General features: G+C 39.7%; 1 protein-coding gene across 1 annotated transcript in view; it reads right to left on the bottom strand.

The window, feature by feature from the left end:
- Positions 1-344: 344 nt before the first annotated feature.
- Positions 345-18,590, bottom strand: part of SLC49A4 (solute carrier family 49 member 4) — a 117,775-nt gene continuing 99,529 nt past the window's right edge. The window contains exons 8-9 of the mRNA XM_044438508.1: positions 11,360-11,542; positions 345-6,811 (exon numbers count right to left, since the gene is read on the bottom strand). Of these exons, the coding sequence (XP_044294443.1) occupies positions 6,696-6,811; positions 11,360-11,542 (299 nt within the window). The 3' untranslated portion in view covers positions 345-6,695. The remainder of the gene's footprint in view (positions 6,812-11,359; positions 11,543-18,590) is intronic.

Below are 18,590 nucleotides of genomic sequence, written 5' to 3'. Positions count from 1 at the left end.
AGGCAGCGGTTTGCTCGCTCGGAGAAAAGGATCTCCAAGCGAGCAAGCCACTGCCTCGTGCGCCCTCCTCATGGCGTGTGCACGCCCCCACCACACCTCGCCTCCCTCGCCGGGCGCGCACTCTGCATGCACCACCCCCGCCCCTGCCCGCACACACCACCGGTACCACCTTTCCGGCCCATGCCCAGCACTGGCAGCTTTCAACTAGCCCCCTGGCGGAAAATTTTGAGGACCCCTGACCCTAACAATAACATTAATCCACCTCAAGTAAGGCCAATAGCTAAAATCTCACCGATATTCTAGGATGTTATTCTGCATCTGGACACAAATGATAATTCACAAGCCACAACTGATCTTTTTAATGTGTAGCAAGCATTACACAAGTTAACACACAATGTTTAAAATCCATATCTCGGTTTCAAAACAATGCCAGAGAGACAGGTGAAGTTTGCATTTCCATGTATATTAGACAGTGGTTTTAAATAATTTTTATAAAAAAAATAAATGACATCACAGGCACAATGCATGAAAAACCTGTCCTGCTCGAGTCAACTTTTATTTAACAGTTTAGGACATATTCATGCATCTAATATATTTCAATTAATAGAAACGCAGGATATGCTTCTAACAGATTATGCCTCATGTCAGTATATTACATAGAAAAGTAGAACTTGCCCTAAAATAAAAATATTTTATTATAAAATTACAAAAAGTAAAATACTTACAAATCCTAACAGGTTTCTTTTTCTTTTTTACAGTTTGAGGATTGATTTACAAAAAGTCATACTGAAAAACAAGAAAAAATTAGGTTTTTTCTACATATTCACACCACCTAGTTAAAATAAATCCTGTGACAGTCGGACATATAAAACAGGGCTTAGGCATATTGCACATAGTGGAACATGCAGGATGTTGACAGGCAAATGACTATTTGCATATACAAAGAAAACCATTTCAAAGAATATGGCAGAAATGAGAGAACAATGGCTGGAAAAATTAGCCATGTTAAATAATAAGTCACAGACTGTAGTTTAGTCATAAATTTTAAGCAAAGTACAAACCACTCTAAAAGCGGACCAAAGCATTGTGTGTGTGAGGGGGGTGGATTCTGTAAAAAACAGAAGTGATTTTTAAAAAACATTCCACTGTGCCTTAATCAAATAAACCCTAAACTCTTGCAATATGACACAGTATGTTAGAAGTTTTCCAATTATTTAATGGATATTACAGAACACCAAGTTGTATCGTTTATGTAGCTCTAATTGTTGGGCAGTACAGAAATGGAATAAGCCATCATCATCATCAAGAAGGAAAGATGTCAAGTTAATTGACCAAAGACAGATGGGCTGTGACAATGAAGTTCTTCAACTTGCATTTGGAAACCCTTGCCTTTGCACCAATTCTTCCAATATTAGGAAGACGGCTGTCACTACCTATCTCACCTTTCTACGCGTAGTACTATTCAAGTACAGGTCACATTCCATATTTGGGGAAGAGCTGTAGCTCAGTGGTAAGAATATGCAGGCTTTGCGTGCAGAATTCCCCCGTTCGGTTCCTGGTATCGCCAAGGACAGAGAAGAAATCCTGGGCAGTATCAAACTGCCATTGTGCTTGGACAAATTTAGGTTGAGCTACTGAAAATTATATTCTAAACTATGTTCAAGGAGAGAATCTAGCTGAAGCTTCACTTACGCAAGAATTTGTGCAACCACTTTCAATTGAGCAATTGCTCATGCAACTTAATGATTTGGTGGAGCACTGCTTGTGAGCACAGTGACAATCTTGGACATCAGACAGTGTGGGCAATAGTGAACTAGTTGGACCAGCTTCCTAAGCCACATTTGTATCTACAATTGCTAGTGGATTCACCTTCCCAAAAACTTCAGGTTTCTAGTTTACAGTGCTCTGCAGATAAAGAAACTGAAAATGTAAAAAGGATCATCCACTGCAGGTTCAAAATTGTACCAATGTACAAAAAAGCTACAGATGGTAGAATAAATTGTGCTAAGTAAGAAAAAGAAGGAAAGACTTCTAATTTTTGCAAGTTGCTGAAGTCATCATGTATTGTGATAGAATGTGTGTATTTTAAAGCTAAAGTTCACTTGGCCTAGCCTAAATTGGTTATGGACTTGCGTTTTCAATTATGGTGGCAGGATTTTCTATACTTTGAAAGCCCCTTCTCATGTCCTAGCAAAAATTCTGTGCGTTCTCCATCCAAGCTGGGTCATGCCCCCCTCCCTCCCTCCCTCCCTCCCTTCACCTTTATCATGGTCCTTTGCAAATTGTCTACATTCTGTTGAAAACATATGTGAGTCAGAATCAAATCCATTCTTGGTTTTCAAATCATGTACTTAATTTGCTCTTAATGTATATAGACTTCGGTGGTGCAAATAGAATTTGCATTTTTTATAAGGGCTGTCACCCAAACTAAGAAAACTGAAGATATTAATTACATGAGTTTTTGCCAGTAAGTTGGACAAACTCATAAAATTTGCATGAGAAAAATTATCTAAAGAAATGTGCATACTTTTTTGTTTTTTCATGATGCATAAAAGGAACACAGCAGGTAGTATCTTAGAAAAGGCATTCCCCAACATCTCTCACAGAGCAGGGGCTACGTGTTAAGGTGAGTACTTTCTATCGGCACTACTGAGCTCTACTACATTTAAAATATGCTGCTTACATTTAAAATACACTGGTAAAATAGGTACCAATTATTCATGGTACATATTTAGTTGATCAAAACATTTTAATTAATCTAACATACTACCTGACTAAAATGTCACATCCCTATTTTTTACTCCTTTCACATGCACAATACAGGGAAAGACAGGCGGTATTTTCCATCTTGCATGTGGAGATCCAATGTTGCACGCTCAGCTTGCTCCAACTTAAGTTGCAGGATGCAAGTCACTGGTCATGAGCGTAGCTGTGAAAGTGGAATTCAACTGTATTATGCAGACCAAAGCATTATTTTCCCCAAAGATGGAATTAACAGGTGATATGATTCTGAGAGCAAATTCCAAAACGTTTAACATTTAGACACCGCCCTCCTAAACATTTACTTGTTCAAATGGTACCAAATTCTCATTCTGGGATTTGATTAACAAGTCCTATTCTGCATCCAATATCAAAGTATCAGAACTTTTATACATACATAACAATAATAAAAAGGCAACCTCTTTTGATAAGGTATTGACTATATTTAGATACCAAGAGGTTCTATATAGTCATTACTCACTGAAGAACTTATTGCCCAGGGTTCCAGGATAAAGGCTAGATGAGATACAGACAACTGGGAATTCCATCTGTACAGCTCAAAACAAACGAAGAGGATCCGCACAAGATCAAAAGCCCTCGTGCTGCTCCTAATCATGTCTGTGGGATCTGTACAAGGTAACTTCACTCTGGTGTTCCCTGCATAGGTTACACTGAGCCTGCGTACTGAATTCAGCATCCGAAGGCCTCACAGCTGGCCAACCACAGCACTTGCATATCAACACTGGGAAATAACTACAGTGATGAGAAGCAGCCTCATTATATGCAAAACACTTTTCCAAAACCAATTTTGCTGCCCCAACAATTTGAGAAGATAAAATTATTATCCAATATAATTACAAGGCAGTTTAATGCCCAAATCAGAATTGCTATCAGAGCCTTTATAGGCTGTCACTGAGTAACTGGATGATGTAAAATCTTTAATTAATGCCACATAATACCTATATCTACTTCCCTTTTTTTGTAAAACTCACGCACTTATGCAGCTTGCTAGTTCTGGATTATGCATTTAATCTTTATAAAGTCTAAATGTTTTTCAGACGTTCAACAGCACACACATGGATATAACGACTCTGCAGGGGAGACTAGCCAGTCAAGTTGTCCAGAAAGGACAACTTTTTGTCTGCACTATGTAAAAGATGGAGTGGATGGTCTGCTTTATCTTGGACAGCAATAATAAAGTTAAGTCCACAGTATTTCAAATGGCCGTGTAAACTCAGACATACGAGAGGAGGACACAAAGACCAAAGATGACAGGATAAAGCAAAATCCTGAGAATTGGATCAGCAGGTATTATTCACACTGAGTAGTAGTTCTCGTACACTGTGTTGAAGGTGCCTTTGCAGCATAAGAGATGTCAGGATGAGTTACTAACAGGGTTGCCATCAAACTCCTCTAACTAACAAGATATTTACTTGCATTGCATTTAGGAAATGTAATTTTCTTGTTCATTTTTTAAGTGCTCAAGTGAAATAAAATCTTCAACTCACCTTCTAACCACTGGATCAAACTGCATGTCAACATGTGCTGCTGTGTAACCTTTTATCAACTTTAAACAATAAAGACAAAATATAGCAGAGGAGGCAGACCACATGCATAGGAAAAGGACATTGTATCCTTTTTCATACTTTTTTTTAATTGCCCCCTGTGGAGGAAAGCTTTTTCCTGGAAAACCTGGCTTTGCATTCCTTTCTGACTGCATCTTTTGGTGGCTGCTTTTTATTATTTTAAAAAAGTCAAGGGAAGTTACACAGAACTTGGTGTAAGGTATAGTTTAGTCCTGAAGGAGGAAAATGCATACAATTCAGATTTCTCTCTCAAGCAGAATATTGCATGCCAGCATTCTCAAAGGCCCATGTGCAATCCGACCCACCCAAAGCCACATTAATTTTGTGGCATAACTCTGGTGTGTAAACCACTGCACTTCATGAAGCTGCTTTTCCAGTGGACAATGGGACTAAGATAGTCTTATAAATTTCTATGCAACACAAAAGAAATGTGCAACATAAAGAGAAATATAGTAACAAAAATGTGTTGTGTACAAGCAGATGCTGTATACATAGACAGACCGCCCTCAAAGAGAATCGAGCCAAAATTGAAGTGCAATCAATATTAAGCTGACTTGTAAGAAAACTAGCTGCAGAAATCTGAAAGAAAATCACACTGGCCACAATTTAATAACGCAAGTTCTATCAAACGAACTGCAATGATAAAGACAGCCTGCATTTAAGTACTTGCTTCAGATGTGCTGCAAAGCATGAGGAGGTGAGACTTTGTAAAAATAATCGGACAAGGTGGAGTAGCTTTTGAAAATGAGGCCAAAGAAGAATGTCCATCATGGCACAGGGTCCGAGGTGGGTATGGTTGGCATTGCATTTTTCACTTTATGCTGGAGTTCACTGTTTGAAGAATTTCCCTTTGATTTGTCGTTTAATGTTGACACTCAAAAGAATCTGAACATGTCTTTGTTAAATAAATATTTAATAACAAAACTACTGTACATGATAGCACTATGTATATTATGAACTAATCTGAATAGGTTATGGTCATAACCTATAGCACGAGTCTGGGTAACTCTGGGGAGTCTGGGAGTCACTTTTTATCTTCCACAGGCTGCACTTCTGCTGCTGCAACTATAAAATTTAGTAGCACACACAGATTTTCACTGTGCTGCCTGCCAGCACCCAATACAGCACTGTGTGGGTGGCACAAAACAATAAAGGGGGGGGGGGGGGGGGCTGCATGCAAGCTGTGGGCTGTCAATTGCCTGGTCTCAATAACAGAAAGTCTATAAACTTTCTGGAATTAGATTTGTACGACTCTGGAAGGGGGGGGGTGTGAATGACAGTGGGGGAACTGTACCAAGAGATTCCCAGAAAAGGATACAAAAAGAAGGGCTCAGTACTGACCCACAATACCAGTAGTATTTCCTAGGATTACCAATCCTGGACAACAGATGCAATTTCCTACACTAAGCAATTTCCTACACTAAGCAATTTCCTATCTTATACCCACTGACTTGGACATAAGCCTCTCTGAACTCAATGTAGCTGCATTCAAAGCAATTAAATATTAATATTTTAGACAAAACTGCAATTTTAGCACCAATTTTCATGAGATCCTTCAGTGTGCCAAGACACAATGAATGTGGATGCTGGGGCGTAAGAGCACTTTAACCATAATTAACCCTTAGGTGAAAGAACTAAACTTTACAAATGGCCTCATTAGAAAATATATGTAGTGTTAAAGGGTATCCTAAGAAATTTATACAAAATTTTAATTTTTAACCATAATTATTTTAAGATTGGTATCTTAGAAGGGCAAATAGGTCCATCATTATTCCCATTTTGAATAGAATAACTCACAGTGAGGAACCAAAAAGTTGTTCAGCCCTGCCAACTATCTTTAAAATCACTGTCATCACAGTAACACTACTCTTTTCTTGCAACCACAAGGAATAAAATAGTTTTTAAAACCCTGGGATTACCAGAATTTTCATCTCCTTCTTCAGGCTGCGAAAAATAGTTTCTTAAAAAAAAATGGACTGCAGTCCCTTAAGTCCTAAATGAGATGATATTGCTGCTAAGCTTCCCATGTAAGTGGTTTGAGATGGCACAAATTTGTACAACCAGTTAAATAGGTTATTAAATAAAGTATCACAGTTCATAGACTAGAGTTTCTCCCCAACACACATTCTTTTGAAATAATCTAATTACCATTCAAGTACAAGACTGACTCATCATAATAATCTAAGTAATAAAATACCAAATTAGGAAGTGTAATTTAAAATTCAGTTAAAATGTCCATGTGTAATTCTGTGGTTTCTTACTGCAACCTTTTGGCTACGCAATTTCCAAGGAAATAGGCTGGGCATGTTGCCAACGTCATCCCCCGCCTGAACGTGTGCTGTTGTGCTATTACACTGAGACGATGACATCAAGATAAAGTCTATCGTAGGATTCCCTGAAGCACAAGATCAGCAGGAGACTTAGCAAACAGGATCCTGGGAGGCACCAGTTAAACCAGGAGAACTCTGGGTGGAAGCAAAAAATAAAGGAAAGGAATTAGTATGGCATATTTATGAAATGTATCCTACTTCACCAAAATAAAATTCTTAAAGAGCATCACAATTTAGGCTAATGGAATCACTTTGGAGAAAGACAAAGTAAACTTTTCAGGCTAAAGGCTTTCTTTAGACAAACCCCTCCACACTCTTAAAAACCTACCCTATTTTTTCAACAATAAAAGATGGCCCCTTCCAATAGAGCAGTGTCACAAGAAGTGGAGGCAGGATGTTCAAGAGAGCTAACACTCCCTGCTTGACTTGTGAGGCCAGAGTTAGTTAATCTGAGCTGCCTTTGGCTGTGCTGCCTCCCCTAAATGCTTTGGGGAATTAAAACAACAAATATTATTAAAAGTGTTATAAGCACCAAGCATTTTAATTTAAGAAGATGCAGTGAGAATGTTGTTGATGATAATTTTATGGTAGGACATTTTAAAAATAGAATTGATCAAATTTTACTTATACTACTTTCTTGGAGCAGCAAGAGTTTCAGTCAGTTCAGTGACAAACCCATAGTGCTGGGGAAACCTACATGCATTATTTTCTGTAGAAACTCGGGGGGAAAATGGAGCATATCTATCTCATATCATAATTAAAATGCTCAAAAATATGCTTATAACTTTATGTCTCAGGGAAAGCTGGGCATAGCAAGAACATGGTTGCAAACTGGATTCCAGACGCCAAATGAGCAGAAACCATTCTTGAATGAACTATAGGTACTTTTCAGAATCCAAAGGATGCTCCATCCATTGAAACTGTTAATTATTTTCAGTTCAATTCATTATTCTTATGCATTCTTTCTCTAGAATACAGATAGTATCCTTTAATCATCAAAAGCTGTTCAATTTTACAGTTCTGGAAAGGCAAAGGTAATTCTTCAGTAAAAACATCAGTCCATAAAAAAGAAACAAAAAAACAAAACCTGTATCACATCTCTCAAGAAACCAGTATATAGCCATAAGCAGGAAAACACTGTTTATTGTTTAATTCTTTGAATCAAAACAGAAGGACAGCAAAAATTTATGTTGTTTCTCTGAAGCAACATCTTTGTTCACTATGTTAGCACACATTCTAACAATAATCTGGTAACCCTGATTTAACTTAGTCATATAATTCAGAGTCCTAAAGATAAATGTCTTATCTTTAAAAATTGCTAGTGGAGAACCTACCACACTACTTTCTCAGAAAACAGTACTTCTTTCTGTACTAGATACTTCCTTTAAAAGCTTTAACTTGTGCTAAACCTGATCGCAGATGACCTATACTAAGAAAACCGCTGAAGCTTTTATCATGCCCTCTTCCTATGCTGTTAGTTCTCCTAGTGGTGTAATAATAGAGCATGGAAACCATCCATGTGCAAGTGGTTTATCATAAAGAAAAAGAAAATGAGAGCAAGAAAACCATCTTTCACAGGGCTTCCAAATATCCAAGGCATTTTCCTGCCAAGCTGTTGCCAACAAACAGTTCTATCAATATGAGTGCACTTGGAACAAAATATTGAGAAGGTATTGAGGCCTAATGACTTCGGAATGGTCCAATACTTGTCAGGACAGAGAATTAAAGTCAGTTCTGTTAGCATTTTCCAGATTATGTGAATATTGGAACAGCAAAATACGTGTGGCTGCTTCATTCTTCCTCCCTTTTATCCTCACAGCAACCTTGGGAGGTACATTCAGCTGAAAAGTGAACTACTGCCCAAGTAGTTTTGCAGAATTTTGAACCTGGGAAGCTGAAGAATTTTATTCTGTCTGCATTTTTAAGCCAAGCAACCTCACCTTTGCTTCCTGGCCATACACATAGTTACCCTATGAATGGCAGACTTTCCTAAATATGTCAATACACTTTTTTTAAAAATGCATAAAAATAAGTATATTTCAGGGAAAATGCAAACAATTTAAATATGAATTTTCATGTGTTAGCTCCCCCCCCTCCCCCGAACAGACAACAGTATGGAATTATCTTCTTGGTAAAAACATGAGAAACTCACATGAACTAGGAAAATGCAGATCTATCCATCCCTAATTTTTACTAAATTTAGATCTATCTTACACTATACCAACTCCCTTTAATGCATTATTTAGCATTATTTAATCTTAAAGAAGGCAACAGTTGCAACCTCCTAATCTACGTGACTCCTTATGAAAGAATAGCAAACACGGTGCAAAAAACCAAGGGAGACAATTTCCTATAGCAGATCATAAGAGCAGCCCTTGAATAAGTGGCTAAAAAGCCACTGCGCTCTTTTTTACACAGAATGTTGTGCCTGAACATGTTCAAAAATCTATTTACTCTGCATGAGAACCACTTACAAGAACGTAAAATGTAAAGCACCCCTTAATAAATATGTTGGCTAACACCCATATTAGGCCTATACTCCAAGCTGCACATGCATCAGACTGTAAGCACAGTTGCCACTGAATAATATCTAAAACAGATGCAGCACTGTCATTTGAGAGCACTTTGAACTAAATATACTTGGAGCATCTCACACACAACTGCAATGAAATGAACTAGAGTAAAGCAAGGAATGGCGCCCATTATCCTGGAAGACAGTGGGGCTGCTCACCCAACCTAACAGCCCACTATGGGTTGTTTAGCCCCCAGTTAAGCCTTGGGGGTGTCACCTGTGGAATGCGTTTTAAATATATGCCCACCACTTGGTGTTTGTTGAGTATTGCGAACGGGGAAAGCATTGGTTAAACAGCCTTCACATAACCAGTAAGCTGTTTAACTCTTGCATAATCCACACTCAACAGGTTTGCACGACTTGGCAACATCTGAGCAGGGGGTGGGTATGCACAAATGTCTGCTATTACTATTCTTCTCATTAAAGCACCACTGCTAAGCAACCAACAAACCTCTAGCTTCCCTTGCAACAGTGTTTCCAAGGCCCTGTATTAGTTCACTGCCTTCACACAAAAGGGGGAGCAATGGTTTGTAATAATAATACACAGTGATGAATGTTTAAATTGCCATGAAAGAGAAAATAGCAAAGTAAGTATAATCATAACTGAATCATCATGCTGAATGAAAAGCATTTATAACACACAGATATCCAAGTTTGATCCTATGCATGTTTCTTTAGAAGCAGGTCTAATCGAGTGCAATGGGGTGGCGGTTAATACCTGTCAGTATTTATTTAGGAATAACTGCCTTTGACTTACTCTCAAAGTAATTTTCACAACCAGGAAACAAAAAGCAATTTTCAGTACTGGGAGAAAATCTGCTACAAATGAAGATAGTTATTTTCCTGCTGTTATTTGTCTGTTCTAAGAAAACAAGTCATTCAACAAATAGGAAGCATCTACTATCACTGCACTATCACATTAGAACATGAATGACAACTTCAATCCTCAATTTTTATTTTTACATCTACATGGAGGTATTAATGAAACTTGTTAACTTGGATGCAGGGAATCTCATAGGGTCCTAAAGTAAAAAATGGAGGAGAAAAATGGTGGTTCAACATATAGATGACAAAATTATCACAAATAACCAAGAACAGGCAGAAGTGTTCAATTCCTACTTTGGCTAAGTCTTCTCCCAAAAGAAGATCTATGACTGTCCTGATGAAGGAGAAATACAAGCTGAAAAGAGCAAGATGGGAGCCCAAGATTGATAAGCAAATGGTCAAGAATCATCTATTGATCTAAATGAGTTCAAATTTCCAGTGCCCAATGAACTCCATCCTATAGTTATAAAGAAGCTGGCAGAAGAACCCTCAGAACCACTGTCTAGTGTCTTTGAGAAATCATGAAGGACAGGGGAAGGTTCTGAGAAGGTTGGAAGTGGGTGGGTGGGAGTATCCTTTCCCCCTTCCCTCCTCTTAAACCTTTTCCCACTCCTCTGCAAACCTGGACTCTAACCAGGTCCTCTTGAAAGTGGCTGGATTTTTGACATGAAATTACTTTAACACACCACAGAATTTTGTGTTAAATACAATGTAAAATCTCCAAGCAGCTCACAATCTCTAACACAACATAAAATCCGTGTTTATCTACTCATAGCTTAAGATAATTCTAAATGTATCTGAAGAAGGGCAAGAGGAAATATCCACTCTTTTGTCATTCTAATCAGGAGTAGGGCAGCAAGCTGTTTAAAGAGAAGGTTCACAAGCTTTTCTTACCCTCACAGGCAACGGGATTAAACCCTGAAGCATGAGATTGGATTACTTTTCTAGTTGTTTTAGCCTGCCTAGCTACAAATGTTATTAATGGACATAACATTATGCTGTTTTTGTAAAAACCCACCACAATGTTTATCTCAAAGACATCCTGCTGTACTGACTTTGAAGGAAAGCTTCTATAGAAGGATTTCATCCTCTGATTGGCACATGGATAAAGACAAATGCTTAGGCAGACTAGTCTTCTGCAAATACTGCAAGGATTTACACACATCATTAGGACTGATAGAAGATCTACAAGCGGTTCCTTTTCCTGGTGAAGCTAGAAATAAACTCCAGATGAAGTACACCACCCTACAAAATTTACACTCAGTAAGCATCCAAACACTCCTTACCTTCATGGTAGAAAGTAAGAAAAAACAGAAGGACGCCCATGAACATGTTGCTTAGGAAGGTGACCACGCCACAGGTAATCCCTTCTGGAACTGGATAGACTGTTTCCACAAAAAGTTCAAAGAATATAGGAACGCTGCTGTTCAGGAAGACTCCCAGCAGAATGCAGGATGTGTACAATGTAGCTGCAATCAAAGCAAAACCACAATTATTTTGTATTATAATTCTATCAATGCACTTTAACAAGACTAATCAAGCCACTGTTGCCTTATTGCTGGTTAAGACTTTTAAAATCATACAGGATACACACAATATGTGCCCATGGGAAGACAATCTTATTTGGTTTAACCCCAAATGCATTTTAAAAAGCACTAACTCACTTCAGGCCCAAGCCTGGGCCCTCAAACACAGGCAAGGCTACCTAAAAGCAATTCCTACGAATAAGGTGGCTGAAATACGTTGTCAGTGGAACACCTCTGCAATTCTGCATGAAATAGACACACAGATGACAGGGGTGAAAATCTATGAAGATGTTTCAGATTGTTTGAACTGGTCTTCAGTAGCTGATCATGTGTACAAACTATTTTTTAAATTTCTCTTTATAAAGTACACGTATTATCCCATGATTTGCATCCTTCCTTACAGGAGTAGAGAACTTACTACAGATTTGCCTAGCAGGTAGATCATAACAAACATACTCATGCATGCATGTTTGTCTCTGAATGTGTGCATAGTCTCTCAAGCACTCTGAAAATGTTGCAAGCACCTATAAATGAACTCCTACACCCACAGGTATGCCGATGACCCTTCATGAAGTGACAGGTGAATGGGGCAGATGAGTAATATCCATCTTTTCTACTCAGGCAGGTGAAACTGGCAGGAGGAACATCTTGTCTTCTGCACTCCTAGCATTCACAACACCAGCTTCTTTCACTTTCTATGGAGTAACATTCTGGAGAAAGTATGTCTCTGTTAAAGCAGGCTCCATGGCCTGGTGGACTCCAAAGTGATAAGAGGAGCAACTAGCAAATTGCCACTTGTCAGCAACAATTCAAATGCGCTCCTGAATAAAATACATGTCTGACAAACATGGCTTAAGGTTCCAGATGGAAGGCACAACTGGCCCTCCTTATCCAGAACAGCAGAAAGCTGCTTGCAAGAAACATTCTTACGAACTACAATCCAGCAGAAACGGTTTCCAAGCATTTTACCACACAGTTCATGCTCAGCCCTCAAGATTCAAGGACACAGTCTGAATGCCTTGCACTTTCACATGACTGCACATTCCAGTAGCCTTTAAGCAGAGGAGATCCATCTACTCATCTACCAGGCCCTGCTTGTGACTGCGTTATGTATAGTAAGAAGACACCATTTGGGAACTCTTGTGTTATGGCCCTATCCATTACTGCTGCACCAGTCCACTGCTGATGAGAGAAGAATAATATCATCAAACACGAAAGAAGATGGATCAGGGATTTGTCCTAACAGCTCCCAAAGAATGTTTTGAGTCACCACACTGGACTTCATATAATGTTAGGAAGCAACGGCTATTCCTTCTTCACCTACCCACAGAGATTTCCCTAGACACATAACTACCACTTAATTGGGAAACAGAAAATGGAGCTGATTTTGTTGAATGGATAAAATTTAATAATGTCATTTCCCCCTGAAGTAACTATCTCACCAAGGAGGATAAAGGCTGCATTGTATTTTTAGCAAACTAGGTCAGAAAGTTTAGATTTTTGCTCCTCAAGGTATGGATTTTTTTTTGTTTTTGTTTACTGCATGGGCTTACAAACACACATCTTTGTTTATCTCAGTCCAAAATAAACAGAAGCTATTGTTCTACAGACAATTACTGTGCTAAATTAGGAATGAACTGTTAATTATCTTTTCCTGCTTTCAGCTCTGAAGGTCAGCATTAATTCTTGCTTATACATTATAGGAAAACAAAACTCTTAATAACTTACAAGGATAATATGGCCCAATACTACTTATGCTAAGAGATTACATTCCTTCTGCCTGGTATAGGCAGTATGTCCAGAACTTTCCAAGCAAATGAAAAGATTGCGGAACACTATTTAGCAACCACTATTTAGGGCTGCGGAAAACTATTTAGGAAATGCTTGGACAAGCAGACAGTAAAAGCGATATAGACATGGTAGTTAACTTTCTGTAATTACTTCCATCTGGAAGGTAACCACTGGTTTGGCATAGAATACATTGCCTGATCTGGGAGAGGGCTCAGCAATCCGTTACAGAATTAACTGTACTTAATACCATGAAAATCAGAGGGCTCAGGCAAGCTTAGCTCTGTGGTCGATTGTGGTTACAAATAGTGTAAAGCAAAGAGACAGCTTTTGAGGGAAGTAGGCATTTGAAATCTGAAAGAATTTACCTGCCACCTCATTTAAGGTCCAGAATGGCTGTGAATTCCATCTCAGCTAGAAATAAACTTTCTTGTTCAGCTAGAGTCCAAAAGTTTGTTGTAGAGGTGTAGGATGGGGGAATGAAAGCTGAGATCCTTCAGCATCTTAACAAGTATTCTGGTTTCAAAGACAACTGAATATTCGATACTTCTTCTAACACTCTTTCAAGAAGTCCAGAGAAGAGAATAATAAAATAAACCGAACACTCTTCTGGGGAAAGGCTTGGATGCTGATTCACAAATGTATTTTTATAGTGGTGAAAATAAATCTGCACTCAGTTTCACCACTTCATTTTCATTTGGTCTGAATGGAAGACAGTTTAGTTTGAAACTGTCCCAAACTGACAGGAAAAATATTAAAAAGAATTTCTCTCCAATCCAGCACCTTTGAAATTGCTGCACTGAAGCAATTTCAGACAAAACACAGAAAAAAGAGGTAGCAAAAACACCACTGACAAGGGCAAATGCAACATCCCTAATCCTCTAATTATGATTAAGGTATAGGACTCCCATCTTGTCCCATCCCACTGCTTGGTATCAAATCCTAGTTATCAACAAGCCCTGGGTTGGTATAACCACGGATTAGATTGGCGCTGACATGTCTTACTCTTTGTTAAGGCTGGCACAGCAGTTTGGCGATCTAAAAAGGAGTTAAGAGGAAAGGAACACAAATCTCTCGCCAGCTTCTTATTCTGATAGTATACACAGCTACGGGACCAGAGATGTTACAGCTACATAGGCCCACTTACTCTCTTTACATCCTTGGGAATACACAAATGAACTAGCCTGAAGATTAATAGCTTCTTTACCATTTGACGCATCCAAAAGCTTCCTAAGAAATTTAAGCTTGTTAGAAAATACTTTGTATCTATCTTTGGAAGTGGATGGCTGAAACAGATCCCCAGTGCTAATATATGAAGAGTCATGAAAAACAGATAGCAAAAGCTTAGGAGATAAGGCACAAATAGCTATTCATCAGATCATTTGTGTGATAGGATACTTTTCTAAGGTGGAGAGGCATATGTCTTTGTAGGAAGGATGAGCCTAGGGACAAAAACCTCAGCAAACAAGGAAGATGATATAAATGGTATGGGCTTTGAAAGGGACAGATTAGGTTGGCCTTTATATAGATTTTGGTTTAGTGCATGTTTTTCTAACATGCCTGGGTTTTTGAATTAGGGGAATCATAAGCTTCCCCTGACCCCCATTCCCAGTATGTTCTTTGATTGCAATGTCAAGATAAAAGCAGAACTGTTCCAAGTTTAGTTCAACAAAGTTCCATAAGAGTTGGACAAAAATTTAGTATACTGGAGCCAGCAACCTCTTTTTGTTGGGTTGAGTCAAGCCACTGCCACAGCTCCCACAGATTTAAAAGTTATTACAGAGATTTCTAATTTGGTAATACTGTGACATAAGCCCCCTACCTTTTTGATGCCAGCAATGTGCATTTGTAACAGAAATGTCCCCTAATCCTCTTAAATACAAAGCAATCCTGGTTTCATTTTTTTAATTTTTTTTTTTTTTTTTTGGGCGGGGGGCGGGGGGAGCTTGGTATGCAACAGGATTTCAGAGCCAGAAGCACAAGAGGAAATAGAAAGGTGGAGGAGGGGAGACACCTCATTTCATTCTAGAAGAAGCAGAGCTGCATGAGAAGAAAGGGTGGGACAAGATATTTCCAAGATTTTGTTTAGGTAGATGTACAACTGGAATAATGTCTATCATTTTCTAAACAAACATTTCTAGTATGTTTCTACAAATTCAGGATCAACCTCAATTGCTGACAGAATACTAGTTTTGGATTTTGCAGTATTCCAGCAGAATAGACGGGGTCCTGTTTTCAAAGCATAATTTCTGTGAAATTCAGAAGCCTGAATAACAGTAGTGTGATAGTCTGTTTTGTTAGCCTTCCAATTTCCATTTCATTTGTGATTTGACAACACAACAGCAATTCTATCGTTATTAATTTGAGACTCCCTAACTGATGAAATACCAATTAGTTGGGTTGGGCTTGGTGCAAATTTAACACTGGTTTCCAGCCTATCATGAATTCCAATTCAGTAGGCAGGTTGAGAAAGGTGAATCATTGTTGACTGAGAGAAAAAATTACATTTGCACAAGACCCAACCCAAATACCAAAGATTGGTATTCCCTCTACCTGCTTTCTTCAGCTTGAATTTTCCAGTCCTTTCTCTTGATTGCCTTAATTACAGAATAAAAAGAAGTTGGGGGCTGACATATCCAGATAGGATATTTGGAGCGCCACAAGTTAGTCACCTTTGCACTATGACATCTAGAGACTGCCTAAACCTAGACTCCCAAACTTAAATATCCCTTTCTTCTTTTACATTCCATCTTTATCCTACTGGACAGGTTTCCCCAGTCTGCATGTCCACTGGCCATGATGGATGGAAACACAGTCCAACACAGAATGGCCACTACCAGACTGGAGAGTTTCTACAAGGAAACAAGGCAATTTAAACCTTTTCTGGTTACAGTATCTTGTTCAGAGATGACCTGAGAGTGGATTATTGGAACCAGGCTACCCCTGTACAGGTAGGGACACAGATGGGCTGCCACCCAAACCTGACAGAAGGTACTCCAAGCCACTGAGGTTACAAGTGACAAAGATGTCTCCGGGAGGCCCCTAGGGGTACAAAACTGCTCCTTCAAGGAGAGTACAACCCCATCCAAAACAGGTTGGACCTTCTCCATTCAGTCAGAGGAAACACCCACTAACAGCCCTCAGTCTTGTCTGCACTGAGTTTCAGTTCTATTTTTATCCAGTTCATTGACACAATTGGGCACCAGCTTAACATATTCACAGCCTCAACTGCTGAAGATGAAAAGAAGAAATAGAGTTGCATGTCATCAGCATCCTGATGACAATGCACTCAAAACTCCAGATGACCCCACTCACTGGTTTCAATGTAAATGTTAAATAGCTTGTGGGGGGGAACCTATCCTTAGAGGAACTCCATATTGAAGAATCCAAGTGGCTGTGGAATATTCCTCAAGTACCAGCTTCTGGAGCTGAAGAAAGAACAGAACAACTGCACTACAATACCCCACAAGCCCAACTCAGACAGAGACCCCAGAAGGATACCATAGTTGATGACATTAAAAGCCACTGAGAGATCCAGGAGTATCACCCAAGTCACACATCCTATCTCTTTCAACATATGTCATCATACAGAGTGATGAAAGCTGTTTCTGTGCCAAAACCTGGCCTAAACTCCAAATGGTTCTAAATCATCAGTCTTACGTAACAGTGCCTCAAGGTGCTTAAGAATCTTGCCAAGGAAAGTGGTATTTTCCACCAGTCTTAAATGAATGAGTTCTTTTGGATCCAGAAATGATTTCTCACCGCCACCTGTTTCAGGTAGCATGGGAACACTGCTTTCATAGAGATGCATCGAGCCTGGTCCAGCCAATCATTCCCCTACACCCCACTAACTTTTCTAAGACAAGAAGAGCAAGGATTCAGTGCAGACCTGTCCAAGAACTTTGTCAACATCCTTGAGCTGTAGCATCAGTAAGTGATCCAAAAAGAACAAAAAAAAAAGCTTAGTTATCCTGTGCTCTGGGTACCGCAGAATGGAAACAAAAGCTTTACATTTCCTCCTTGTGGCCACATTAGAAAGGGACAGGGAAGATGGAGCCCAAGACTCCCCTAAGCAGTTCCCAAAATGGGGTAGTAGCCTATAAGGCCACTGTTCTGTTGCTTAAGCTGAACAGCCCACTAAAGCAACAGGAAAAGCAGGTTGCTTACCTGTAACTGATGTTCTTCGAGTGGCCATCTGTGCAGTCACACATATGGGTACTGCGCCTGCACAGTGCCTGTGGCCAGAAGATTGACAGCTAACGGTTTTTGGTGGGAAGCTCCGCACCCCCTCCCCCGTGGCCTATAAAGAGCGGAGCATCCGCCATTTTGTTCAGTCTTTGCGACCGAACGTACGCCACTTTATGGAAAAAAACTTTTCTGTTTTTGTTTTTTTTTTTTTTGAAGTCGGTACCATGAAAAAAAGGCATGGTCAGTACCAAAAGATGCATCCACTCACCAACACCGAGCGGGGCCGGCGGGTGGGTTGTGTGACTGCACAGATGGCCACTCGAAGAACATCAGTTACAGGTAAGCAACCTGCTTTTCTTCGTCGTGGCCTCTGTGCATCATACATATGGGTAGATTAACAAGCTTACCATAAAGGAGGAGGGAAGGTGTCCTCACTGAAGAATGGAGGAGAGAACAGCTCTGCTGAAGGAGCAATCCCGTCGAGCTCGAACATCGAGACGGTAGTGCCTGGCGAAGGTGCAAGGGTTTGCCCAAGTAGCAGCTCGGCAGACGTCATCAAGCAGAACCCCGAATGCGAATGCAGACGAGGTTGCAATGGCTCTAGCAGAATGGCCTCGAGGAACTGAAGGCAGTTCAAGCTTAGCTAATTGATAGCATAAGACTATAGTGTGGACTATCCACTTAGAAAGTCTCTGTGGAGTGACTGGATCGCCCTGATCCCTAGCAGAATATTTGATTAATAGTTTATTTTTCGAGTGGTGAAGGGCCTGGTTTGTCCAGGTCCGAAAGAAGACCTGGTTCCACCCTCAAAGGCCCGCTGTGATGACTTTGCCAGGCATTTCAGGGAGAAAATCGCTCAGATTCGTCAGGAGCTGGATTCCACTATAGATACAGAGATTTTAAGGGAGACGCCAATGCCGCCGTCTGGTCCAGAATTATTGGATGAATTTCAGTTATTGCGGCCCGATGATGTGGACAAAGTGCTTGGACGAGTACGTCCCACCACTTGCCTATT

This window comes from Varanus komodoensis, unplaced genomic scaffold (assembly GCF_004798865.1).
Source record: "Varanus komodoensis strain SLA01 unplaced genomic scaffold, ASM479886v1 scaffold32, whole genome shotgun sequence".
Classification (NCBI taxonomy): Eukaryota; Metazoa; Chordata; class Lepidosauria; order Squamata; family Varanidae; genus Varanus; species Varanus komodoensis.
Note: the sequence above shows the minus strand (reverse complement) of the source record. Positions and strands in the feature narration are given on the sequence as shown.